This window comes from Strongylocentrotus purpuratus, unplaced genomic scaffold (genome assembly GCF_000002235.5).
Source record: "Strongylocentrotus purpuratus isolate Spur 01 unplaced genomic scaffold, Spur_5.0 spur5_scaffold_7, whole genome shotgun sequence".
Lineage (NCBI taxonomy): Eukaryota > Metazoa > Echinodermata > Echinoidea > Camarodonta > Strongylocentrotidae > Strongylocentrotus > Strongylocentrotus purpuratus.
The window spans coordinates 2,537,324-2,558,974 of record NW_022145613.1 but is presented as its reverse complement, the minus strand read 5'-3'; the positions used below and the strand labels follow the sequence as shown (position 1 = coordinate 2,558,974).

General features: G+C 41.0%; 1 protein-coding gene across 1 annotated transcript; it reads right to left on the bottom strand.

Annotated features, from left to right (window-relative positions):
• Positions 1-12,947: 12,947 nt before the first annotated feature.
• On the bottom strand, positions 12,948-16,569 carry LOC105440120 (monocarboxylate transporter 5-like). Its single transcript, XM_030974758.1, has 4 exons — positions 16,433-16,569; positions 14,564-15,543; positions 14,136-14,226; positions 12,948-13,458 (listed from the first exon to the last, which is right to left on the bottom strand). The coding sequence occupies exons 1-4, from the start codon at positions 16,527-16,529 to the stop codon at positions 13,307-13,309; spliced, it is 1,320 nt and encodes a 439-aa protein (XP_030830618.1). The 5' UTR covers positions 16,530-16,569; the 3' UTR covers positions 12,948-13,306.
• Between the last annotated feature and the right edge of the window lie 5,082 nt (positions 16,570-21,651).

The following is a 21,651-nucleotide window of genomic DNA, read 5'->3' as shown; positions in this document are numbered from 1 at the left end:
TATGTTAGAAACCCTATGGCTGAGACTAGTTTTACAAACCTTGGTCCGAGGTTTGGGAGGGTGAAGCTTTTCTTCACACACCTAATCGGAGATGAAGGTAGCCCATCCAATGTGTAAAAATTGCCAATTTGATAAGTGTAAGGATCGCATTGTACACATACAACCGCTATACTACACACACGCAATATATTCTTTGTGTATTGTATCCGTCAAGCATGATCAGTGCAACGATGGCTGGCTACCAATTAAAATAGGTATGGTGGTCGGATATAATGAGAGTAGATGATGGAGGGGGGGGGGGGGGGGGGGGGGGGGGGGCGGTAAAGCGCAGTACTTAGGGGCAAATCAAAGAATTATACTAAGACCTCACCTCATGTATGTTAGAAATTAAAAAGTTATTATCTTCTTTTGAATTGCAATATATCCCTGCACCATAATTATATGTCATGCATGAATGTTATTTGTCATATGTTATATATTTGAAAGGTGTTACACGATTCAAGCTCTTTTTGCTTATGTTTCATCACCTTTGTGTGTTCTTTCTTCAAACTGTATATTAGTTGCAACGTGTCTATGATAAATCATTGTTATATTCTTTTTCATGTGAAGTCAATTCAAATGGATTGTAAAATTGAAATGATTTGTTATATTATTTTATATTCATTTTTCATGTGATGTTAACTTCAATGAATTGTGAAATTGTGAACATGCATGCATGCATAAATAAATAAATAAATAAATATGCCTTCTCTGGAAAAAGGGGCATTGACTCTTTACATACCAAATCACAGAAACTATTCACCATTATGTCACCGTCATGTACATATTTTCTATGGATATAATTTTTCACGATCTCAACTCTTTACCACATCAGCGTCATGTACATTGTCGATGGATAAAGTGGAATATTTATTCTTCACCACCCTACGCTAACTTTTCACCACCCTCGCGTCATGTACATTATCTATGGATAACCTGGAATATTAACTCTTCACCACCCTACGCTAACTTTTCACCACCCTAGCGTCATGTACATTGTCTATGGATAAATGGTAATATTAACTCTTCACCACCCTACGCTAAGTTTTCACCACCCTAGCGTCATGTATATTGTCTATGGATAAATGGTAAAATTAACTCTTCACCACCCTACGCTAACTTTTCACCACCCTAGCGCCATGTACATTGTCTATGGATAAAGTGGAATACTAACTTTTCACCACCCTACGCTAACGTTTCACCACCCTAGCGCCATGTACAGTGTATACGGATAAACTGGAATATTAATTTTTCACCACCCTACGCTAACTTTTCACCACCCTAGCGCCATGTGCATTGTCTATGGATAAACTTGAATATTAATTTTTCACCACCCTACGCTAACTTTTCACCACCCTAGCGCCATGTACATTGTCTATGGATTATATTAACTCTTCACCACCCTAAGCAAACTTTCACCACCCTAGCGTCATGTACATTGTCTATGGATAAAGTGGAATATTAATTTTCACCACCCTACGCTAACTTTTCACCACCCTAGCTAGCGTCATGTACATTGTCTATGGATAAACTGGAATATTAACTTTTCACCACCCTACGCTAACTTTTCACCACCCTAGCGTCATGTACATTGTCTATGGATAAAGTGGAATATTAATTTTTCACCACCCTACGCTAACTTTTCACCACCCTATTAGCGCCATGTACATTGTCTATGGATAAACTGGAATATTCTTCACCACCCTACGCTAACTTTTCACCACCCTAGCGTCATGTATATTGTCTATGGATAAACTGGAATATTAACTTTTCACCACCCTACGCTAACTTTTCACCACCCTAGCGTCATGTACATTGTCTATGGATAAACTGGAATATTAACTCTTCACCACCCTACGCTAACTTTTCACCACCCTAGCGTCATGTACGTTGTCTATGGATAAAGTGGAATATTAATTTTTCACCACCCTACGCTAACTTTTCACCACCCTATTAGCGCCATGTACATTGTCTATGGATAAACTGGAATATTCTTCACCACCCTACGCCAACTTTTCACCACCCTAGCGCCATGTACATTGTCTATGGATAAACTGGAATAATTATTAACTCTTCACCACCCTACGCTAACTTTTCACCACCCTACAGCGCCATGTACATTGTCTATGGATAAACTGGAATATTAACTCTTCACCACCCTACGCTAACTTTTCACCACCCTATTAGCGCCATGTACATTGTCTATGGATAAACTGGAATATTCTTCACCACCCTACGCCAACTTTTCACCACCCTAGCGCCATGTACATTGTCTATGGATAAACTGGAATAATTATTAACTCTTCACCACCCTACGCTAACTTTTCACCACCCTACAGCGCCATGTACATTGTCTATGGATAAACTGGAATATTAACTCTTCACCACCCTACGCTAACTTTTCACCACCCTAGCGTCATGTACATTGTCTATGGATAAATGGTAATATTAACTCTTCACCACCCTACGCTAAGTTTTCACCACCCTAGCGTCATGTATATTGTCTATGGATAAATGGTAAAATTAACTCTTCACCACCCTACGCTAACTTTTCACCACCCTAGCGCCATGTACATTGTCTATGGATAAAGTGGAATATTAACTTTTCACCACCCTACGCTAACGTTTCACCACCCTAGCGCCATGTACAGTGTATACGGATAAACTGGAATATTAATTTTTCACCACCCTACGCTAACTTTTCACCACCCTAGCGCCATGTGCATTGTCTATGGATAAACTGGAATATTAATTTTTCACCACCCTACGCTAACTTTTCACCACCCTAGCGCCATGTACATTGTCTATGGATTATATTAACTCTTCACCACCCTAAGCAAACTTTCACCACCCTAGCGTCATGTACATTGTCTATGGATAAAGTGGAATATTAATTTTCACCACCCTACGCTAACTTTTCACCACCCTAGCTAGCGTCATGTACATTGTCTATGGATAAACTGGAATATTAACTTTTCACCACCCTACGCTAACTTTTCACCACCCTAGCGTCATGTACATTGTCTATGGATAAAGTGGAATATTAATTTTTCACCACCCTACGCTAACTTTTCACCACCCTATTAGCGCCATGTACATTGTCTATGGATAAACTGGAATATTCTTCACCACCCTACGCTAACTTTTCACCACCCTAGCGTCATGTATATTGTCTATGGATAAACTGGAATATTAACTTTTCACCACCCTACGCTAACTTTTCACCACCCTAGCGTCATGTACATTGTCTATGGATAAACTGGAATATTAACTCTTCACCACCCTACGCTAACTTTTCACCACCCTAGCGTCATGTACGTTGTCTATGGATAAAGTGGAATATTAATTTTTCACCACCCTACGCTAACTTTTCACCACCCTATTAGCGCCATGTACATTGTCTATGGATAAACTGGAATATTCTTCACCACCCTACGCCAACTTTTCACCACCCTAGCGCCATGTACATTGTCTATGGATAAACTGGAATAATTATTAACTCTTCACCACCCTACGCTAACTTTTCACCACCCTACAGCGCCATGTACATTGTCTATGGATAAACTGCAATATTAATTTTTCACCACCCTATTCTAACTTTTCACCACCCTATAGCGCAATGTACATTGTCTATGGATAAACTGGAATAATTATTAACTCTTCACCACCCTACGCTAACCTTTTACCGCCCTATAGCGCCATGTACATTGTCTATAAACTGGAATATTAACTCTTTACCGTGTTAGTTTGTGTTAGTTATGCCTATGCCTTCACGGTGACCATATGGTAGAAATACTCCCCAGCAGAGGCCGCCCTCCTTGGGGGGGGGGGGGGTAGGGGCACAGTGCCCCCACTTTTTCAAGCACCCGAAAAGTGCCCCTTTTTACATAGGAATAGTGCTCCTTTTACTCTGATAAGTGCCCCTTTTATTTTGACACGTGCCCCTTTTCCTTCGACAAGTTCTCATTTTCCATTGCAATAAGTGTCCATTTTCCATTCTCGTAAGTGCACTCTTTAATCTCTAGTACTAGGGTAGGTGTGGGCAATTGGAGACCCTTAAGCACATTTCCATAATTTACATAAACATGAAAAATGTTACACATACAGAAAGTTTTGTTTTCTCTTTAGTAACTTCTTCTCTTTATTGGGAAACAAAATTGTGATCATGATGTAACTGATTAATAAGATAACAATGATTTATGACGTCATCACCAAAGGTCTCTCATTACCAACATGCGTAGGTAATAAGGGACAGTTACAAATCAAGACATTTCAAATCAAGACATCAAGACAAAAATGGGATTGTTATAGTTACTTCAAACACTTTTTGAAAGAGATACAAGTCATGCAGCCAATGAACTTATTGTAATTTTGAAACGATTTTGAAAGAAGAAATTAATCCCATGTTATCAGCTTGTTATGCTTTATAATTCATTGATATTACAGTATATAACATATTGCAATTTAGTATGGGCCACCAGCGCCAAAATCAAAATCAACTCTATTTATTTATTGCAAAAGAAAGCCCTTCGTATTATGTACTGGTTCACCATTATTTATCTCACACAAGTCCAATATTTTACAAACTGAAAACCCTTACAGTATTCGACATAAATTCGCTACAATGTTTACTGATCATGTTTAAGTATTTAAAAAATATGCTCCCCCTTTCATTTCAAAACTTTTACACTATGAAGAAAGCTATTCACTCTTACCCTACTCGTAATTCCTCAAATTTTCATCTAGTATACCCGAAATAAATCCATAAGACACCATGGTCCTGACCTATGGAACTTTCTCCCAGAATCTATTAAATCTTGTTGCTCCCTCTCAGGGCCGTAGCCAGAGTTTGATGTTTAGGGGGGGGGGGGGGGGACACATACATGTAATTGATCGACGTTCTGGGGAGGGGTCTAACAAATTTCAATTTTTGGGGGGCACGTACTTATAACCCTATCAGGATTGGGTTTTTTCCTCTTTATAAGATGTAATTTTTCGCACTGCGACCTCACAAATCTTAACACTTTTCCTCGCTCGCAAATAAATGTTAAGACCATCACACCCAACTGCAAAGCATGATGCATTATGCAATATCTTGTATGGTGTATAAAGTGAAACAAATATTGAAATCATCCCTGATAATGTAAACACAATGTAGGGGTATATACCGAAGTCTAAACAATGTCTATTTCCTCTTTGAGATTTCCCTTTGTAGCCTAGGTGCCTTTTTTTCTTCAGAAAGTGTCCTTTTTTCTTGGTGCCCCCCCCCCCTCTTTCGAAGTCGCTCGGCCGCCCCTTTCCCCAGTGAGTGGAGACTACAAACTTGCGATTGACTGGAGGACTTACGATTGATTTGGATCAATCGTAACTCTATAAGACGGGGACAAGCTCTCATGAAATTCTCACAATGATGCACATCTGAAGTTTGAAAACAATATTAAGACTGCGGACACCAGAATATTTCGACAACTAATAAACATTTATTGAGAAATTACAGGAAATGCCAATACATACATGACTTTTTTTTCCCTTTCAATTCTATTTTCTCTTCTTCGTTCTCGTAGACATAGCCTCTACGGTAATACATGGCAACATTAGAATAAAGAATCAGTACTAGTACTATATAGATCAGGCGCGCCGGAAACAGTTTGGGATGGGGGGGGGGGGGTTGGGGTGGCAAACATTCCAGGGGGCTCACCTTCCAGGGGCAGTGACGTAATGAGAAAAAACGTTCGGAAGGGGGGGGGGCAGACGAAAAAATCTGCATCACCACCAGTCTTACATGTTACATGCAGCTCCCGCGGAACGTTTTTCAAAGTGGAGTATTAACGATCAGGTAGAGCGTAAATTGGCGTAGGGTCCAGGGCATGAGTCTCGGTAGGGGGTCAAGGGGCTGAGCCCCCGGAAGCTCAGGGGTTTTAGGTATTAAATTACGGTTAGATGAGCATCCAGGGGCCCTCTTTAAGGCCATTGACGTGTTCCAGGTGGGGAGCCCCCAGAAGCCCAGAGGTTTTGATATTTAACTACAGTCAGATGAGCATCCAGGGGCCCGCGCTATAGTGGGTCCAGGGGGCAGAGCCCGCGGAAGCTCAGGGGTTTTAGGTATTTAATTACGATCAGATGAGCATCAACGGGCCCGCCTTAGGGCCCTTGGTGGGGTCCAGGGGGCAGAGCCCGCGGAAGCTCAGGGGCTTAGGTATTTAATTACGGTCAGATGAGCATCCAGGGCCCGCCTTAGGGCCATTGACGTGTTCCAGGGAGGGGGGAGCCCCCAGAAGCCCAGAGGTTTTAATATTTAACTACGGTCAGATGAGCATCCAGGGGCCCGCCCTATAGTGGGTCCAGGGGGCAGAGCCCCCGGAAGCTCAGGGGTTTTAGGTATTTAATTACGATCAGATGAGCGTCCACGGGCCCGCCTTAGGGCCCCTGGTGGGCTCCAGGGGGCAGAGCCCGCGGAAGCTCAGGGGCTTAGGTATTTAATTACGGTCAGATGAGCATCCAGGAGCCCGCCTTAGGGACATTGGTGGGGTCTAGGGGGCATAACCCCCGAAAGCTCGGGGTTTTTAGGTATTTAATTACGATCAGATGAGCATCCACGGGCCCGCCTTAGGGCCCCTGGTGGGCTCCAGGGGGCAGAGCCCGCGGAAGCTCAGGGGCTTAGGTATTTAATTACGGTCAGATGAGCATCCAGGGCCCGCCTTAGGGCCATTGACGTGTTCCAGGGAGGGGGGAGCCCCAGAAGCCCAGAGGTTTTAATATTTAACTACGGTCAGATGAGCATCCAGGGGCCCGCCCTATAGTGGGTCCAGGGGGCAGAGCCCCCGGAAGCTCAGGGGTTTTAGGTATTTAATTACGATCAGATGAGCATCCACGGGCCCGCCTTAGGGCCCCTGGTTGGCTCCAGGGGGCAGAGCCCGCGGAAGCTCAGGGGCTTAGGCATTTAATTACGGTCAGATGAGCATTATTTTGATACCTAATTGTGACATTTGCAGGTCACTAATTGGCTTGGGGTTCAGGGGGCGGAGCCCCCGGAAACTCAAGGGTTTTAGGCACTCAATTACGGTCAGATGAGTATCAAGGGGCCCGACTTGAGGCTTTTCGTTGGGGTCAGGGGGCATAGCCCCGGAAGCTCAGGGGTTTTAGGCGTTTAATTACTGTCAGATGAGCATCTAAGGGCCCGCCTTAGGGCCCTAGGTGGAATCCAGGGGGCTGAGCCCTCGTGGTTTTAGGCATTTAATTTAATCATGGTCAGATGAGCATATTTTGATACATCATAATGTGACACTGGCAGTTAACTATTTTTTCTTTCTTGCTCTCTTTCTTTCTATTTCTCTTTAATATAATTTTTCAAAAAAAGTGGGGGGGGGGGCTCGAGGATCCCGATCCCCGCCGTTCCGCGGGCCCTGACATGTAGGCATCTCAAGAAGCATTTTCTTGCCTGGCTGTAAATTTAGGAATTGTCATTTTCCAACAAACGCATACAAAAGTACAATTTACTTAAAAGTGATGAAAAATCTCGGAAAATTATGTCATTTCAGCATTATTTGTAAACCACCGTTATGTAATTAGAAATAAACCACGTTTGAATTTTATTTTCCCAAAGCCCCCCCCCCTCCCCTATCAGTACGCCAGTGCCCCCCCCCCCCGATTTACACCTTGTTGACGAGAAAATTACAACTGATATCCCTTACCTTTCTTCATTCTCTTTTTGCTCTTTCCCTTTCTCTCCTCTTTCCCTTTCCCTTCCCTTCTCTCTCTTTTAAGTTTGCCTGGGGGGGGGGGGGAGGGGGGGGGAGGTCATTTTGGCCCCCACTCCGCTCCACACATTGTTGACTGATCTCCCCTTCTTTTCTCCCTTTTCTTTTCTTCTTCCTCTTTTTTGTTCCCTTTTAGCTCTCCTCTTTTCCTTTTCCTTCCTTCTCTTTTTTTTAACGCGGGGACGGGGGGGGGGGGGGAGAGGCAAGGGCCTTTTGCCTCCACCCCCCCCCCCCCGATCGGGAAAATTGCAACTGATATCCCCCTTCTTTTCTTTTCTTCTTCCTCTTTTTTCCTTCCCTTTATCTCATCTTTTCCTTTTTTCTTTCCCTTCCCTTCCTTTTCTTTTATTTTTTGATTGGGGGAGGGGGCAGCAGCCTGGGAGGCAATTCCTTTTGCCCCCCCCCCGATCTCCTTCTTCCCTCTTTTCTTTTCTTCTTCCTCTTTTTTCCCCCTTTTTCTCCTCTTTCCCTTTCCCTTCTTTTCCTTTTCTTTCTCTCCTTTTTTTTTCGGGGGGGGGGGGGGGGCAAGGCCTGCTCGCCCCCTCTGGATCCGCGCCTCTCTACATGTACTTAATGTACATTTGTCTATTATGTAAAAATCAGACTAATTAAACGAGCGAGCGTGTTCGCTAAATTCAATTCGACAACTAATGATCATTATTTTCTCACAAAAAGACATTTTCAAACCTTTTGGTTTTGAGGGAAGTTCTAAATTATTATTATCATTCAAATTACGTTGGAATTTAACCTCGTCATTATTTTTGGCCTGCACATAGGATATAATACCCGTTTTAACTTCAATAAACTGTATTGTAATTGGATGGTGAAAAATTAATATTCCAGTTTATCCATAGTCAATGTACATGGCGCTATAGGGTGGTGAAAAGTTAGCGTAGGGTGGTGAAAAATTAAATATTCCAGTTTATCCATAGACACTGTACATGGCGCTATATGGTGAAAAGTTAGCGTAGGGTGTGTGAAGAGTTAATATTCCAGCTTATCCATAGACAATGTACATGACGGTAGGGTGGTGAAAAGTTAGCGTAGGGTGGTGAAAAATTAATATTCCAGGTTATCCATAGACAATGTACATGACGGTAGGGTGGTGAAAAGTTAGCGTAGGGTGGTGAAGAGTTAATATTCCAGCTTATCCATAGACAATGTACATGGCGCTAGGGTGGTGAAAAGTTAGCGTAGGGTGGTGAAGAGTTAATATTCCAGCTTATCCATAGACAATTAATGTACATGGCGCTATAGGGTGGTGAAAAGTTAGCGTAGGGTGGTGAAGAGTTAATATTCCAGCTTATCCATAGACAATGTACATGACGGTAGGGTGGTGAAAAGTTAGCGTAGGGTGGTGAAGAGTTAATATTCCAGGTTATCCATAGACAATGTACATGACGGTAGGGTGGTGAAAAGTTAGCGTAGGGTGGTGAAGAGTTAATATTCCAGCTTATCCATAGACAATGTACATGGCGCTAGGGTGGTGAAAAGTTAGCGTAGGGTGGTGAAGAGTTAATATTCCAGTTTATCCATAGACAATGCACATGACGCTAGGGTGGTGAAACGTTAGCGTAGGGTGGTGAAAAATTAATATTCCAGGTTATCCATAGACAATGTACATGACGGTAGGGTGGTGAAAAGTTAGCGTAGGGTGGTGAAGAGTTAATATTCCACTTTATCCATAGACAATGCACATGACGCTAGGGTGGTGAAAAGTTAGCGTAGGGTGGTGAAAAATTAAATATTCCAGTTTATCCATAGACACTGTACATGGCGCTATATGGTGAAAAGTTAGCGTAGGGTGGTGAAGAGTTATTATTCCAGCTTATCCATAGACAATGTACATGACGCTAGGGTGGTGAAAAGTTAGCGTAGGGTGGTGAAGAGTTATTATTCCAGCTTATCCATAGACAATGTACATGACGCTAGGGTACGTGGTGAAAAGTTAGCGTAGGGTGGTGAAGAGTTGATATTCCAGCTTATCCAGATAATGTACATGACGGAACGGGAAGGGTGGTGAAAAGTTAGCGTAGGGTGGTGAAGAGTTAATATTACCATTTATCCATAGACAATGTACATGACGGTAGGGTGGTGAAAAGTTAGCGTAGGGTGGTGAAGAGTTAATATTCCACTTTTATCCATAATTGACAATGTACATATGACGCTAGGGTGGTGAAAAGTTGAGATCGTGGAAAATTATATGCATAGAAAATATGTACATGACGGTGACATAATGGTGAATAGTTTCTGTGATTTGGCATTTAAAGAGTCAATGCCCCCTTTCCCAGAGAAAAGGCATATATATGCATGACATGCTTTTAATTATGGTGCGGGGATATATTGTAATTCGAAAGAAGATAATAACGTTTTAATTTCTAACATAAATTAGGTGAGGTCTTAGTATAATTCTTTGATTTGCCCCTAAGTACTGCGCTTTACCCCCCCCCCCCTCCCCCTCCATCATCTACTCTCATTATATCCGACCACCATGCCTATTTTTTAATTGGTAGCCAGCCATCGTTGCACTGATCATGCCTGATGGATACAGAATATATTGCGTGTGTGTAGTATAGCGGTTGTACGTGTACAATGCGATCCTTACACTTATCAAATTGGCATTTTTTACACATAAGATGGGCTACCTTCATCTCCGATTAGGTGTGTGAAGAAAAGCTTCACCCGGTTTGGGTATTACAGACCAAGGTTTATACAAACCTTCCTTTGTGGAATGGGTTTGAAAATAAACCAGGTTTGAGCTCAGACCGAGGTTTGTACAAACCTTGGTCTGATCAAACCGGCTTTGTCCTCAGACCTCCGTTGTGAATTCGGGCCATAGTGTTTAGTAGTATATATCTCTATGGTATGTTGTTGTTATTCGTTTGGTATTATAATGGCTATTAGTCAAATTTGACTATTGTTGTTGCCAATTTCATCGCATCTCTTTCTTTTAATGTCGTGGTAAAAAAAAAAAAAAAAAAATCTTTCTTTTTCCAATCTCATTTTAATATAGTCAAAGTCTACAAAAAAACAAAAACAAAACATTATTTCAAATTAAACCACAATCCGCACACAGTTCCAACTCACGCTGGCCCTATGATGCCTTCTTATACCAGCCCAGCGAGTTACGTTACGCCGTACGCTTCTCGGTTGATAAACTCAACCTAGGTCACTCTGGCATAGACAAGGGGGCGTCGTGTACCTGTATGTTTAGAGGGTTTATTTATTTATTAGGAGAAAAACAACTGCATATTAAGCAAAAACACTTGTGGGCTTATTAGTTTATATGAGTTAGTTCATGAGATTATTTATATAGTGCATGACTTTTAAATACTGAAATCATTGGGGGGGGGGGGGGTGACATGCTTTCGAGTAATAGCAAGTTTTAATTGCTTTTGTCACCCTGGCCAGCAGATTGTATTGTTCTCTCTCTCTCTCTCTCTCTCTCTCCTCTCCACTTCCCTAAAGTTGTGTGTATGTATTAAAATATGTTTTCCGATTGGTCAAATAAATAATGATAAATTGTTTCGATTGTTTGTTTGTTTTTATTTTTATTTTTTTAAATCAAAAGAGGCCTAAATAAGATACAGGTCTATACGATCAAAACTTCAAATAATCAATACACTAATAAGCCTATAAGGTTATACACAAAATACCTATTTTCTCTTGGCAAAAGTATGGTGGGCCAGAATATTTTGCTTCATGGTGATGGAGTTTGTTTTGGATTTCAATTAAAGCTGAAATGTAATTTGAGTATTTTCACCATTTCATTGTTTTTCATTTCCAAGATAAGAGCCAGTTTTACAGGATACGGCTTTTCGCCAAAAAATCTACCAAGCCATCCATTTTGTCTCTATGTGGCAAAAAGTGGTATCTGCATATAAAAAACAATAAACTCATCAGCTCATTATAGGTGGGTAGTGGAGGTAGGGGTAGGGGGAGGTGGAGGGAGGGGGAGAGGTGGAGGTAGGGGTGGAGGAAGCGGGAGGGGAGCTAGGGGGAGGTAGAGAGGGGCAGATGGCGTTGGTAGAAGATGTAGGGGTGGTATAGAGGTGGGATGTGGTAGAAGAAGTGGGGATAGAAGAGATTAGGGGTGTGGATGAAGAGGTGCGGTTGGTAGAAGAGATGGGGGTAATAGATCGAGGTGGGGGTACTAAGGGGAGTAGATGGAGGGTGCGGTGGTGAAGGTAGGGTGCTAGTTGAAGGAGGGGATGGTATATAAGAGAGGTATGAGGGGAATGGTAGGAGAGGTAAGGGTGGTAGAAGAGGTGTGGGGTGGGCACTAGCGTTATGATGGGGGCAGTTGACCCCCCCCCCCAAAAAAAAAAAAAAAAGAAGAAATAAATAAATAAATAAATAAATAAATAAATAAATAAATAAATAAATAAATAAATAAAAATCAAATCTGGTTTATTTCTAATTAACTACTAAATGAAATGACATGATTATCCGGGTGTTTTCTTTCACTTTTGCCCATTATGCCTTTTTAAATTTTTATATAAGCCCCTACCCCTATTCAAAATCTCCCTTTTAAGTTCTAATAAATTCCCCTATTAAAATCTGATAGCTGCCCTTTTCCTTCCACAATATTCCCCATTTTCATTCTCACAAGTGCCCTTTTTCATCTCTGTTGAGTGATCCTGTTTAAGTGCAAGAAGTGCCATTTTCACCTCTGATAATTGCCCTTTTTACTTTGCCACGAGCACCATTTCTTTTCTCATAACTGTCCTTTTCTCTTTTGATAAGTGCATTACAAATATTGTTATTCTGGTCATCGGATTCATTCACGCACAATGCGCACCTTCTCAACTAGATTCTCAAAAGCCAATTGGTTTCATTTCGGACCGAAACTCATGTGCTGTATGTATTAACTATCGAACATTAAAAGCTAAACTATCCAATTCCGAGCTTTTTTGCCGAAAGTTGGTTGGACAAAATCTATCACATAATAATTTGTTTTTCCTTTCTTTATATACTGTATAGGGAATTTGATACGATTATTCGTGTAAAATTCACCTGTTCCCTATCGTATGTTCATAACCATAGGTTAATCTACATGGTACAATGAAAGAAAGCCAAGTAGACCTATATATGTCACTATTACTCCTGTCATTTTTATTCTCTCAGTAGTATACATCAGAAAAATAAACATTCATTCAAAACAAAACAAATCAAAAGCAAGGGTATACATCAAATAAAATGTGCTCTATACAGTTTATGTCTACAAAGTGATTCAATGAAAATCAGAAGTGATAATAAAAAACAATTGTCTCTTTCTTTGAGTAACGTTAAAATTGGTCAATATAAAAGAAATCGCAAAAAATAATAATGCAATTCTGTTTTTGTTTTCATTATAATGAGAGGAAGCTTTAAAATAAAACTTATTCCTGTCATTATAGCCATGAAGAAGAAAAAAAAATAGTAACTTATTCCAAATGCCTTGAAATTGGCAATATCAAGGCATGTAACCAAACTGCAGTTTTCTTAAACTTTGACACTGAAAGAAAAGTTTAGACAGGTGTTTCTCTATAATCTCTTTGATCTGTGTTGCGCTTGAAGTCGTAGTGGCAATATGCAGGAATCATTGCTAATAGAATAGCACTACTCAACCCTCCGAGGAAAACAAAAGCCATTTCATAGCCAACTAATGATGCTATCCATCCTGAATATGGGATAAAAAGAAAGAGAATGCAGGAAATATCATTTTGTAATTTGACATGATCGAATAGAAGGAAGGTGGGTAAGTACCCGAGGAGTTTTAAGAGCTAGAGTCCCAACTGCAACAAATTATTTCAAGCAGCTGCCGATTTTTAAGGCTACGCAATAGAATCTACAGGTGCGTTGTTACCTTTGATGTCCCAGGTTCGAAGCCACCACCATCATTGGAAAGCTTGAGTAATGAATTTTCTCACAAAGAAATATCGTTAATATTTCTCTTTGTATTTGAAATATCAAGGGTAAACTCGAAATGATTATAAAATATGAACACAAAGGCCTAATTGTGTCAAGAAACTTGCTTACATTGTATAATCAATAGCAGTTCTAATTTGTGAAAAATAGTAAATTTTACAATCCTAAAACCTGCAATTTGACACTTTTACGATTACTTCCGGCTCACGGAAATAAAAAAGTGAATTTGTTCAAGTACCGTTCATTATGATTTTATATGTCAGATTAGTGCCCACACATGCCCAGTCGAGTAATTTTGATTAATATTTCATAAATTTGTAAGTCTATTTCCGTTTGCTTCCGTCTTATTTGTCTTTACCAGAACTTTATATTTAACTCACACTGAAATCAGAAACGATATAATAGAGCCCTAAATTGATAAAATTTTACCTGCAGTAAATCCACCGATTGGTCCTGCAATCCCGTAGGACAGACTGCTCAACCCGTAAGATGTTGCGAATCGAGCTTGGGATACTGTGTCCTAGAATGAAAAGGAATTTATCATTAAAAAGTATGTTTGTAGCCAGGGGAGGGGGCGGCATCAAGAACTTATTATATTTTAACCCTTTTTGTTATCAACGATTTTGTACTCGGACCGTGTACCGTAAGTACCTTTCTAAGAGGCTTTATTTATGAATTAACTTTCTCATTACAGGTTAATCTAACATAGAAAGATATAATTACAAGGGGAACAATGCGTTTTGGTTGCATTCACGTTTTTGTCTTTCACTCACCCTTGTACAACGTGTACAGTTGTTTTTTAAGGTTTAAACTTTGTTTTTTTTCCTGTATAGTATTATCTAAAACCTGGGAATTACCTTTAGAATAACTGACGTTAAGGTTAAAGTTCCTCCCAGGAAGAAGCCATTGACGAATCCCGCTCCTGCCAGAAGCATAACGTTTGACAAGAGTGGATCAAGGAAGAAAACGACACTGTTTAGAAAAGACATGACCATGAAGAGACCCAGTGATGTCATCCAGCCTCTGTCTATGACAGGACCTTGGAAGAGAGCACCAATTATTTCACCAACTCCAGCGATAAGATTGATAAGAACAGCATGTGAGAGTGTTATTCCTTTGGCCAGGGCATGAGGAACAAAGAATATGTACCAAGCTGTATGTACCATGGCGAAAAAGGAGGTGGCGAGATAAATACAATTCAAGAATGGTTCATCTCGACAAAGAGAGAGGTCGAGGAAACACCATAGCCATCGGAATGGACTTAAAAGAACTGTTCTAACCATGTGCTCTGGGTTTTTACTTTTGGGGGATTTGTAACGAAACACCTGATCTTTTACACTGTCATCCCTGTTTGTAGGGTTTGTGATCACGGTGCTGTTAACATTCTCCCGATCAAAATCATTTATCTGACAGTCCCTTACATCAGCATGTGTATTTTGGTTTCGGTGAAGTAATGTTGAATCTTCCTGTGGACATCTAAATGTACTTAAGCATTGTTCCTTATGTCTTCCATGAAACGTACTCATCGAGTCTTCGTTTCTGTCAGAGTCCTCTGCACAATTACTTGTCCCTTTCGTGCGTGGAGATCCTTTCCTTCTCAGTGTTCTTGGATCTCGAAGAAGAGCGCTACAAACAACCATGTTCAAGGAAATCCCTCCGAGCAAGAGGATCGTACCCCTCAACCCAGTAGCTTCCAGTATCTTTTCGGTCACCAGAGGAAACACCAGGCTCAGGGAAGATCCAATTTCGATGATCCCCAAGGCCATTGCGAAGTGCTTGGTGAAGTATCGGTTGCAAATAACCACAGAAGGTAGCATTACGAACGCATATCCAACTCCTGCAATTAAATGGAAACACGGATCGTGTTAGATTACGGGTATGCATGGGAATAATTACCATTTTAGCGGTTTGCCATGCTGATACATTTGGGCTATGAATACATTTATTACTGTAATAATAATAATATTAATACTCAGTTTTTATATAGCGCTTATTAAAATCACTAAGCGCTTCCAAACTTGGAGATTATTACCCGGCTTTAGCTGAGCTGCCATTATGGCGCTCTAGCATTTCAAAGAATTAATTCCAGACAGGTACCCATCACCTGGGTTGAGTGTGGTAAATGTAGATCAATGTCTTGCCAAAGGACATACTTCTACTAATCAACAAGCATGGTCAAGGGAGCTCATTGAAATCAAAGTCCATCCTGATAATATCATTTTAGTAAAAACATTGAATGGAAAGAAACAGACCAAAGATATTTTGAGAAAAGTCACGAAAAAAATAATGAGAAAAATGAACTTTTGAACCAGGAAAGCTATAGGACTGAATTTCTTTTAATGTGTCATAATCTCATCAAGTTTTTTAAAAAGTCGTATCATGTTTCGTCTCCTTAAATAAATCTTAAACAAGACAGGCCTGTAACATTTTTAGTCACCCCAAACATTTGTTCTTAATATTGTGGGCCATAGTATAGGTGTTGAAGGGGAAATTTAATAAGCATACCTGTTAAGTATCCTGGATAATTGTAATTTTAAGAGGGTTCTGGAAGAAAAAAATAGCTTTAGAAGTTTATGTTTCCAATTTATCATCATGAATAATTATGCTCATCAAATCTGCAGCTTTTGAATATCATCATTCTCTCTTGTTAAGATTAAATTCGAAAAATCATCAAAAATATGCTAGATTTTGAGCCGTTAAAGTCTAGACCTCCGATAATGCCTCACCTGATGTAGCCATAGCAACAGCAAACCCAACTACACTGGATGCAAGGGAGGCCATTGAGATAGCCACGCCCATGATGATACTTCCAATCACCATCATCGGTCGAACAAACGTCTTCCGATTCGAGAATGGGGCAATAAATGGGGCTGTTTGATGGAGAGAGAAAAGACAAGCCTATCGTTAAAGGTAAAAGAAGAAAGATTAAGAGAGAGAAAGAGAGAGAGAGAGAGTGAGGAAGAGGCAGGCAGGGGCGGATCCAGCCGGCGGCAAGAGTGGGGGGGGGGGGAATCTTGAAAAAAATATTTAGCGGCGAACCAGCCAGCCGGTGAACGGCAAATGAGCGGGGGGGGGGGGTTAGAGCAAACATTTTTAATTTATTTATTTATTTATTTATTTTTTTTTTTTTTTTGGGGGGGGGGGGGTCCAGTTTTGGGGGAAAATTTTGCACCGAATCAGCGGTGAATAAGCGGGGGGGGGGGATGCAGGAGAGGTGGAACACTTTTTTGGGGGGGGGGAGGGAGAGGTGAAGCGCCATTTTTTTACATGACTTTCTTTTTAACTCTCACTTGCACCTATCCTAAGTTGTTTGTTGCTGCTTTCTATGTAGTTGATAATGCATGATTAAAATAAATAGAGAGAGAGAGAGAGAGAACCACCATCATTATGCAATGGTTCAGGGTTTGTGTAATTTTGATACCTTTTCTTAGATTCTCAACCCTAAAAAATAGCGAAACTATTTATGAGGAAAAACATTATACTGAACTTAAAAAATAATAACTTTATATTGGCTCATACTAATACTGATACGGGCTATAAAGACAATGTGGTATCGGCACAGTAAGATCGGGTATTTTTATAAAGGTATTCCAAAATGACATTCTGATAATCAACATTTTGTTCTGTATTCATATGTATATACGCATAAATACAAGTGATCTTTATGATTTCTTAACGTGACATAGCTTCTTCTCCCCCTGCAAACAAAAAAGAAAAGGTTAATTAATGAAAGGATCATGCGACAAATGATCATTGTGATTCAAATTGATGCAAATTTTTTTTTTGAAAAAGTAATGCTTTTCACCAGAATCTTCTTTGTAAAAACGACATTTCAAAATGGAACGTCTCAACTCGGTAAGCATGGCTGAGATTTGTAAAAGTTGGTTTACAAAGAATATTCTGGTAAATGGCAGTGCTTATTCAATCAAATATTTGCATCAATTTGAATCACAATCATTATTTTGTCGCTTAATCCCTTTTAATGACATTGTTTTCTTTCTCGTTTCCAAGGGGAGAAGAAGCTATGTCACGTTAAAGACATCATAAAGATCAGTGTTGTATGCGTATATATTATATACCCAGGCCCTGCGGAATGTTTATCAAAGTGGGGGGCTAAAGTATTACGATCAGGTATGAGAGAGGGTATAGCGAGCAAAGCGTAAATTGGTGTGAGGACCGGTACAGGGGGCGGAGCCCCCGGAAGCTCAGGGGTTTTAGGCATTTAATTACGGTCATGCAGAGAAGCACAAATATTTTGATACCGCATTTGTGTCACTGGCAGATCACAATATTTTTGTTGAATGACGTACCTCATGGTCTGAAGCAATAAATGAGACACTTGCTAAAGACTAAAAATTTAATGTTGACCATTTATTTTCATAACTACATTTTATATATAGGTGAAAATTAAAATTCTGTTTAAAATATAATACAAGCGAATACCGTATAATCTCTTCCTCTCACTTTATGGCAGATTTGTTTTGTAGAGGAATATATACATGTATAAGCAAGTGTCGCTGAAAGTTGCGTTATTGAGTCCTGGACTCACCAAATAACGAAATCCCACGCACGAATTTTAGTAAAACCAGTGAGTAATTGCGTCCCGTAGGACCCAACAAACATTCCTTGGTTGGTATCCGGAAGTTGGAGATGAATCATTTTCGCATCGTATACTGGTTATAATTTCAATGATTTACACATCTATATCCGATCTGTCCATAATAGTGTAACAGTAACGACCCATAAATTATGATCAGGGGCGGATCCAGCCGGCAGCAAGAGGCGGGGGGGGGGGGAGCAAGTCTTCATAATCAGCCAGCCAGCGAACGGTGAATGTGCGGGGGCAATTTTTTTTTTTTTAAAGGTAAAATTTACCTTACTGTCTTATTTTTTAACCGTTTTGGGAGGCTAGGGGGGGGGGGGGCCTAGGCCGGTAAAATCGGCCCGTGGATCCGCGCCTGGAGGCAGGAGTATATACAGACTTCGTAAGAAGGATGAGTGTGCGACATTTTATATAAACAAATTTAAAAAAACATTTCACACCCGCTCCTCCATTCAAAATTACCCGTTTGCAAATTTGGACTTTTTAGTGCATTACCGACAAACAAAAACAAGAATTATGACACCTTTCTATATTTCTCTTCTTATTTGAAAATATAAAAAGCCTATTATGAACTAGACTCTTACCAATTATGTAGGATATACCATTGGAGAGACCAATCACGAGACCAACGATGCCGATGTCAGTTTCGAATTGAAGAACGAGATCATCGACCAGGACGCCGAAGCCCCTGATGATGCCGCTTTCTATCAATGAAATAAGAAACAAGGACACGACCACAAGACATGCTCGTGGTCCAGTCTCATCTGGCTTTATATCGAGTCCCTCATCGACATGGATTGTTGATGTGCCGGTTGATGTGGTGGTGTCCTCTAACGGCGCACTGGATTCCGATTGTTGAGACGAATAATTGCTCTCTTCAAAGTGGATTATATTAGTCATGTTGGCTTTCAATGTATCTACACAAACTACATCTCCTAAAGTCCAGTCGACGATTAATCAATGTTCAGATCTTGTGTTAGACTGTCTGGAGCACGAATGATGATAACAATAGAGGAAGACTAAATACACAGAAGACTGTTGGTTCAAAGGTATCAGGAACTAGCAACAATAGGTCCATACCAGTATTATAGGACGCACTCTCCGACAAGAAATATAGTTCTTCAATCACGAAAGCTGATGGTCCTGTTTATATGCATAGATCCTTTTCTTTTGTAAGGAGTCAATCGGCCTCATGAAATATTTTGTTTTTAATAATAATAATAATAATAATAATAATAATTGATTCTTATTGAGCGCTACTACAAACAAACTGATCAGAACGCTATACAACAGAAAAGAAACCTACAAATCATAACCTTTAACCTTTCCACTTGGAATGACGAGCTGTAAATAAGTCCTGTCGACGGTTTCTGAATGACCAGCTATAATCAGCATAATCAGTGTGGGCCGTATGGTGACAGCTAGCTAGAGGCCAATGTCGAATGACTGCATTCAATTTTATGGCTTTATGGTCACAATAGGGTCTAGGTTTTTCCGGTTTTTCCTGTACGTGTAAAATAAAGTTACATTGAAGTACACACAATATAGGCTCAGACCACTGATCTCTACGAGAAAAAAAAACGGGCTCATCCCCCTCATTCTCATCCGGTCACACCACAAGACCGACTTCAAACTGGGCGATAACCGACAAAGTGTTTGTCATTGCGAGTTAAGTATTTCTTTGTTCGGTCTAATGTCGGTGTGACTGCGGCATCAACACATGAATTTTGGACCTGAACGGTTGGACTTTCAATGCCCTCCTGTCTTATCCCCTGAGTCAATAAATAATTACCTGATAATGAGTACGTCACATCAGTGCCGTAATGAGCAAAAACTTTGTGGGGTCAGAACAAAATCCTTATCACCACCAAGTAGCATAATGCAGGGGCGGCGGAGCGTCTTCCAAAATAAGGAGGGGGCACCAACAAAAAGGTCACTTTCTGGAAAAAAGGGGCACCTACAAAGGGAAACCTCAAAAAAAAAAAAAAACCTACACCATTTTTAGACATTGGTATACCCCTACATCGTCATGATTGTTTATTACACTACCAGCCGATATCATTTCTTTACATGGTAAAAGGTACTGCCTAATTAAGCAACACACTATGTGTGATGGTCTAAATATTAATTTTCGAGCGAGCGAAGCGATCGAGCAAAAATGTTATGGTTTGTGAGGTCCCAGTGCAAAAAATGACATCTTATTAAGGAGACCCCCCCCCCCCCCAAAAAAAAAAAAAAAAAAAAAAAAAAACCTGATGAGTATTATAAGCACAATCTAATGAATAACATTTCAGAGGTCATCCGTTTAGTTTAAGCATCGGCCACAAATGCTATGAACGCCGTACGAACTATTTTCAGACAAATGAAATTCGGGAAGACAATGGAAAAACAGGGAGATTCGTACGAAAATATCGTTCTTATGTACCTCTGTGACCGTAGCATTAGTCTCTAGTCCTCATCGAATATGCCGGAGGGCATAATGTGTATTCAAGATTACAGTGGGGCTTTACTTGTAGTTTATCTCCCCCTCCCAACCAGACGCACCTTTCAGTATTTAAGAATCTACCTATACAGGAGGGGCAGGCGCGCCGGAAGCAGTTTGGGATTGAGGGGGGGGGGGACGTTCCAGGGTGCTCACCTTCCAGGGGCAGTAGCGTAATAAGCAAAAACGTTTGGAAGCCCAGGCAGGGGCAAGGGGCTGAGCCCCCGGAAGCTCAGGGTTTTTGGGCAATAAATTACGGTCAGATAAGCATATCTTTAGATACCTTATTTGTGACACTGTTAGGTCACTAATTGGCGGAGAGTCCAAAGGGCAGAGCCCCCGGAAGCTAAGGGGTTTACGGCCTAGATGAGCATCCAGTGGCCCTATTTAAGGTGGGGGTCCAGGGGGTCCAGGGGCAAAGCCTTTGGAAGCTCAGGGGTTTAAGGTATTTAATTACGGTCAGATGAGCATCCAGGGCACGTCTTAGGGTCCTTGGTGGGGGTCCAGGGGCAGAGCCCCCGGAAGCTCAGGGGTTTTAGGTATTTGATTACGGTCAGATGAGCATCCAGGGGTCCGTCTTAGGCCCTTGGTGGGGTCCAGGGGGCAGAGCCCCCGGTAGCTCGGAGTTTTTAGGTATTTAATTACGGTCAGATGAGAATCAAGGGGACCGTCTTAGGGTCCTTGGTGGGGGTCCAGGGGGCAGAGCCCCCGGAAGCTCAGGGGTTTTAGGTATTTGATTACGGTCAGATGAGCATCCAGGGGTCCGTCTTAGGCCCTTGGTGGGGTCCAGGGAGCAGAGCCCCCGGTAGCTCGGAGTTTTTAGGTATTTAATTACGGTCAAATGAGAATCAAGGGGACCG

What these genes read in the sequence shown, in the direction of transcription:
- LOC105440120 (XM_030974758.1), bottom strand. Translation starts at nt 16,529, where the DNA reads ATGATGGTGATTGGAAGTATCATCATGGGCGTGGCTATCTCAATGGCC. An exon ending in TAACGTCAGTTATTCTAAAG is followed by an intron (nt 14,227 to 14,563) that starts GTAATTCCCAGG and finishes TTTTCATTCTAG; the next exon opens with GACACAGTATCCCAAGCTCG. An exon ending in AATCGGTGGATTTACTGCAG is followed by an intron (nt 13,459 to 14,135) that starts GTAAAATTTTAT and finishes TCCCATATTCAG; the next exon opens with GATGGATAGCATCATTAGTT.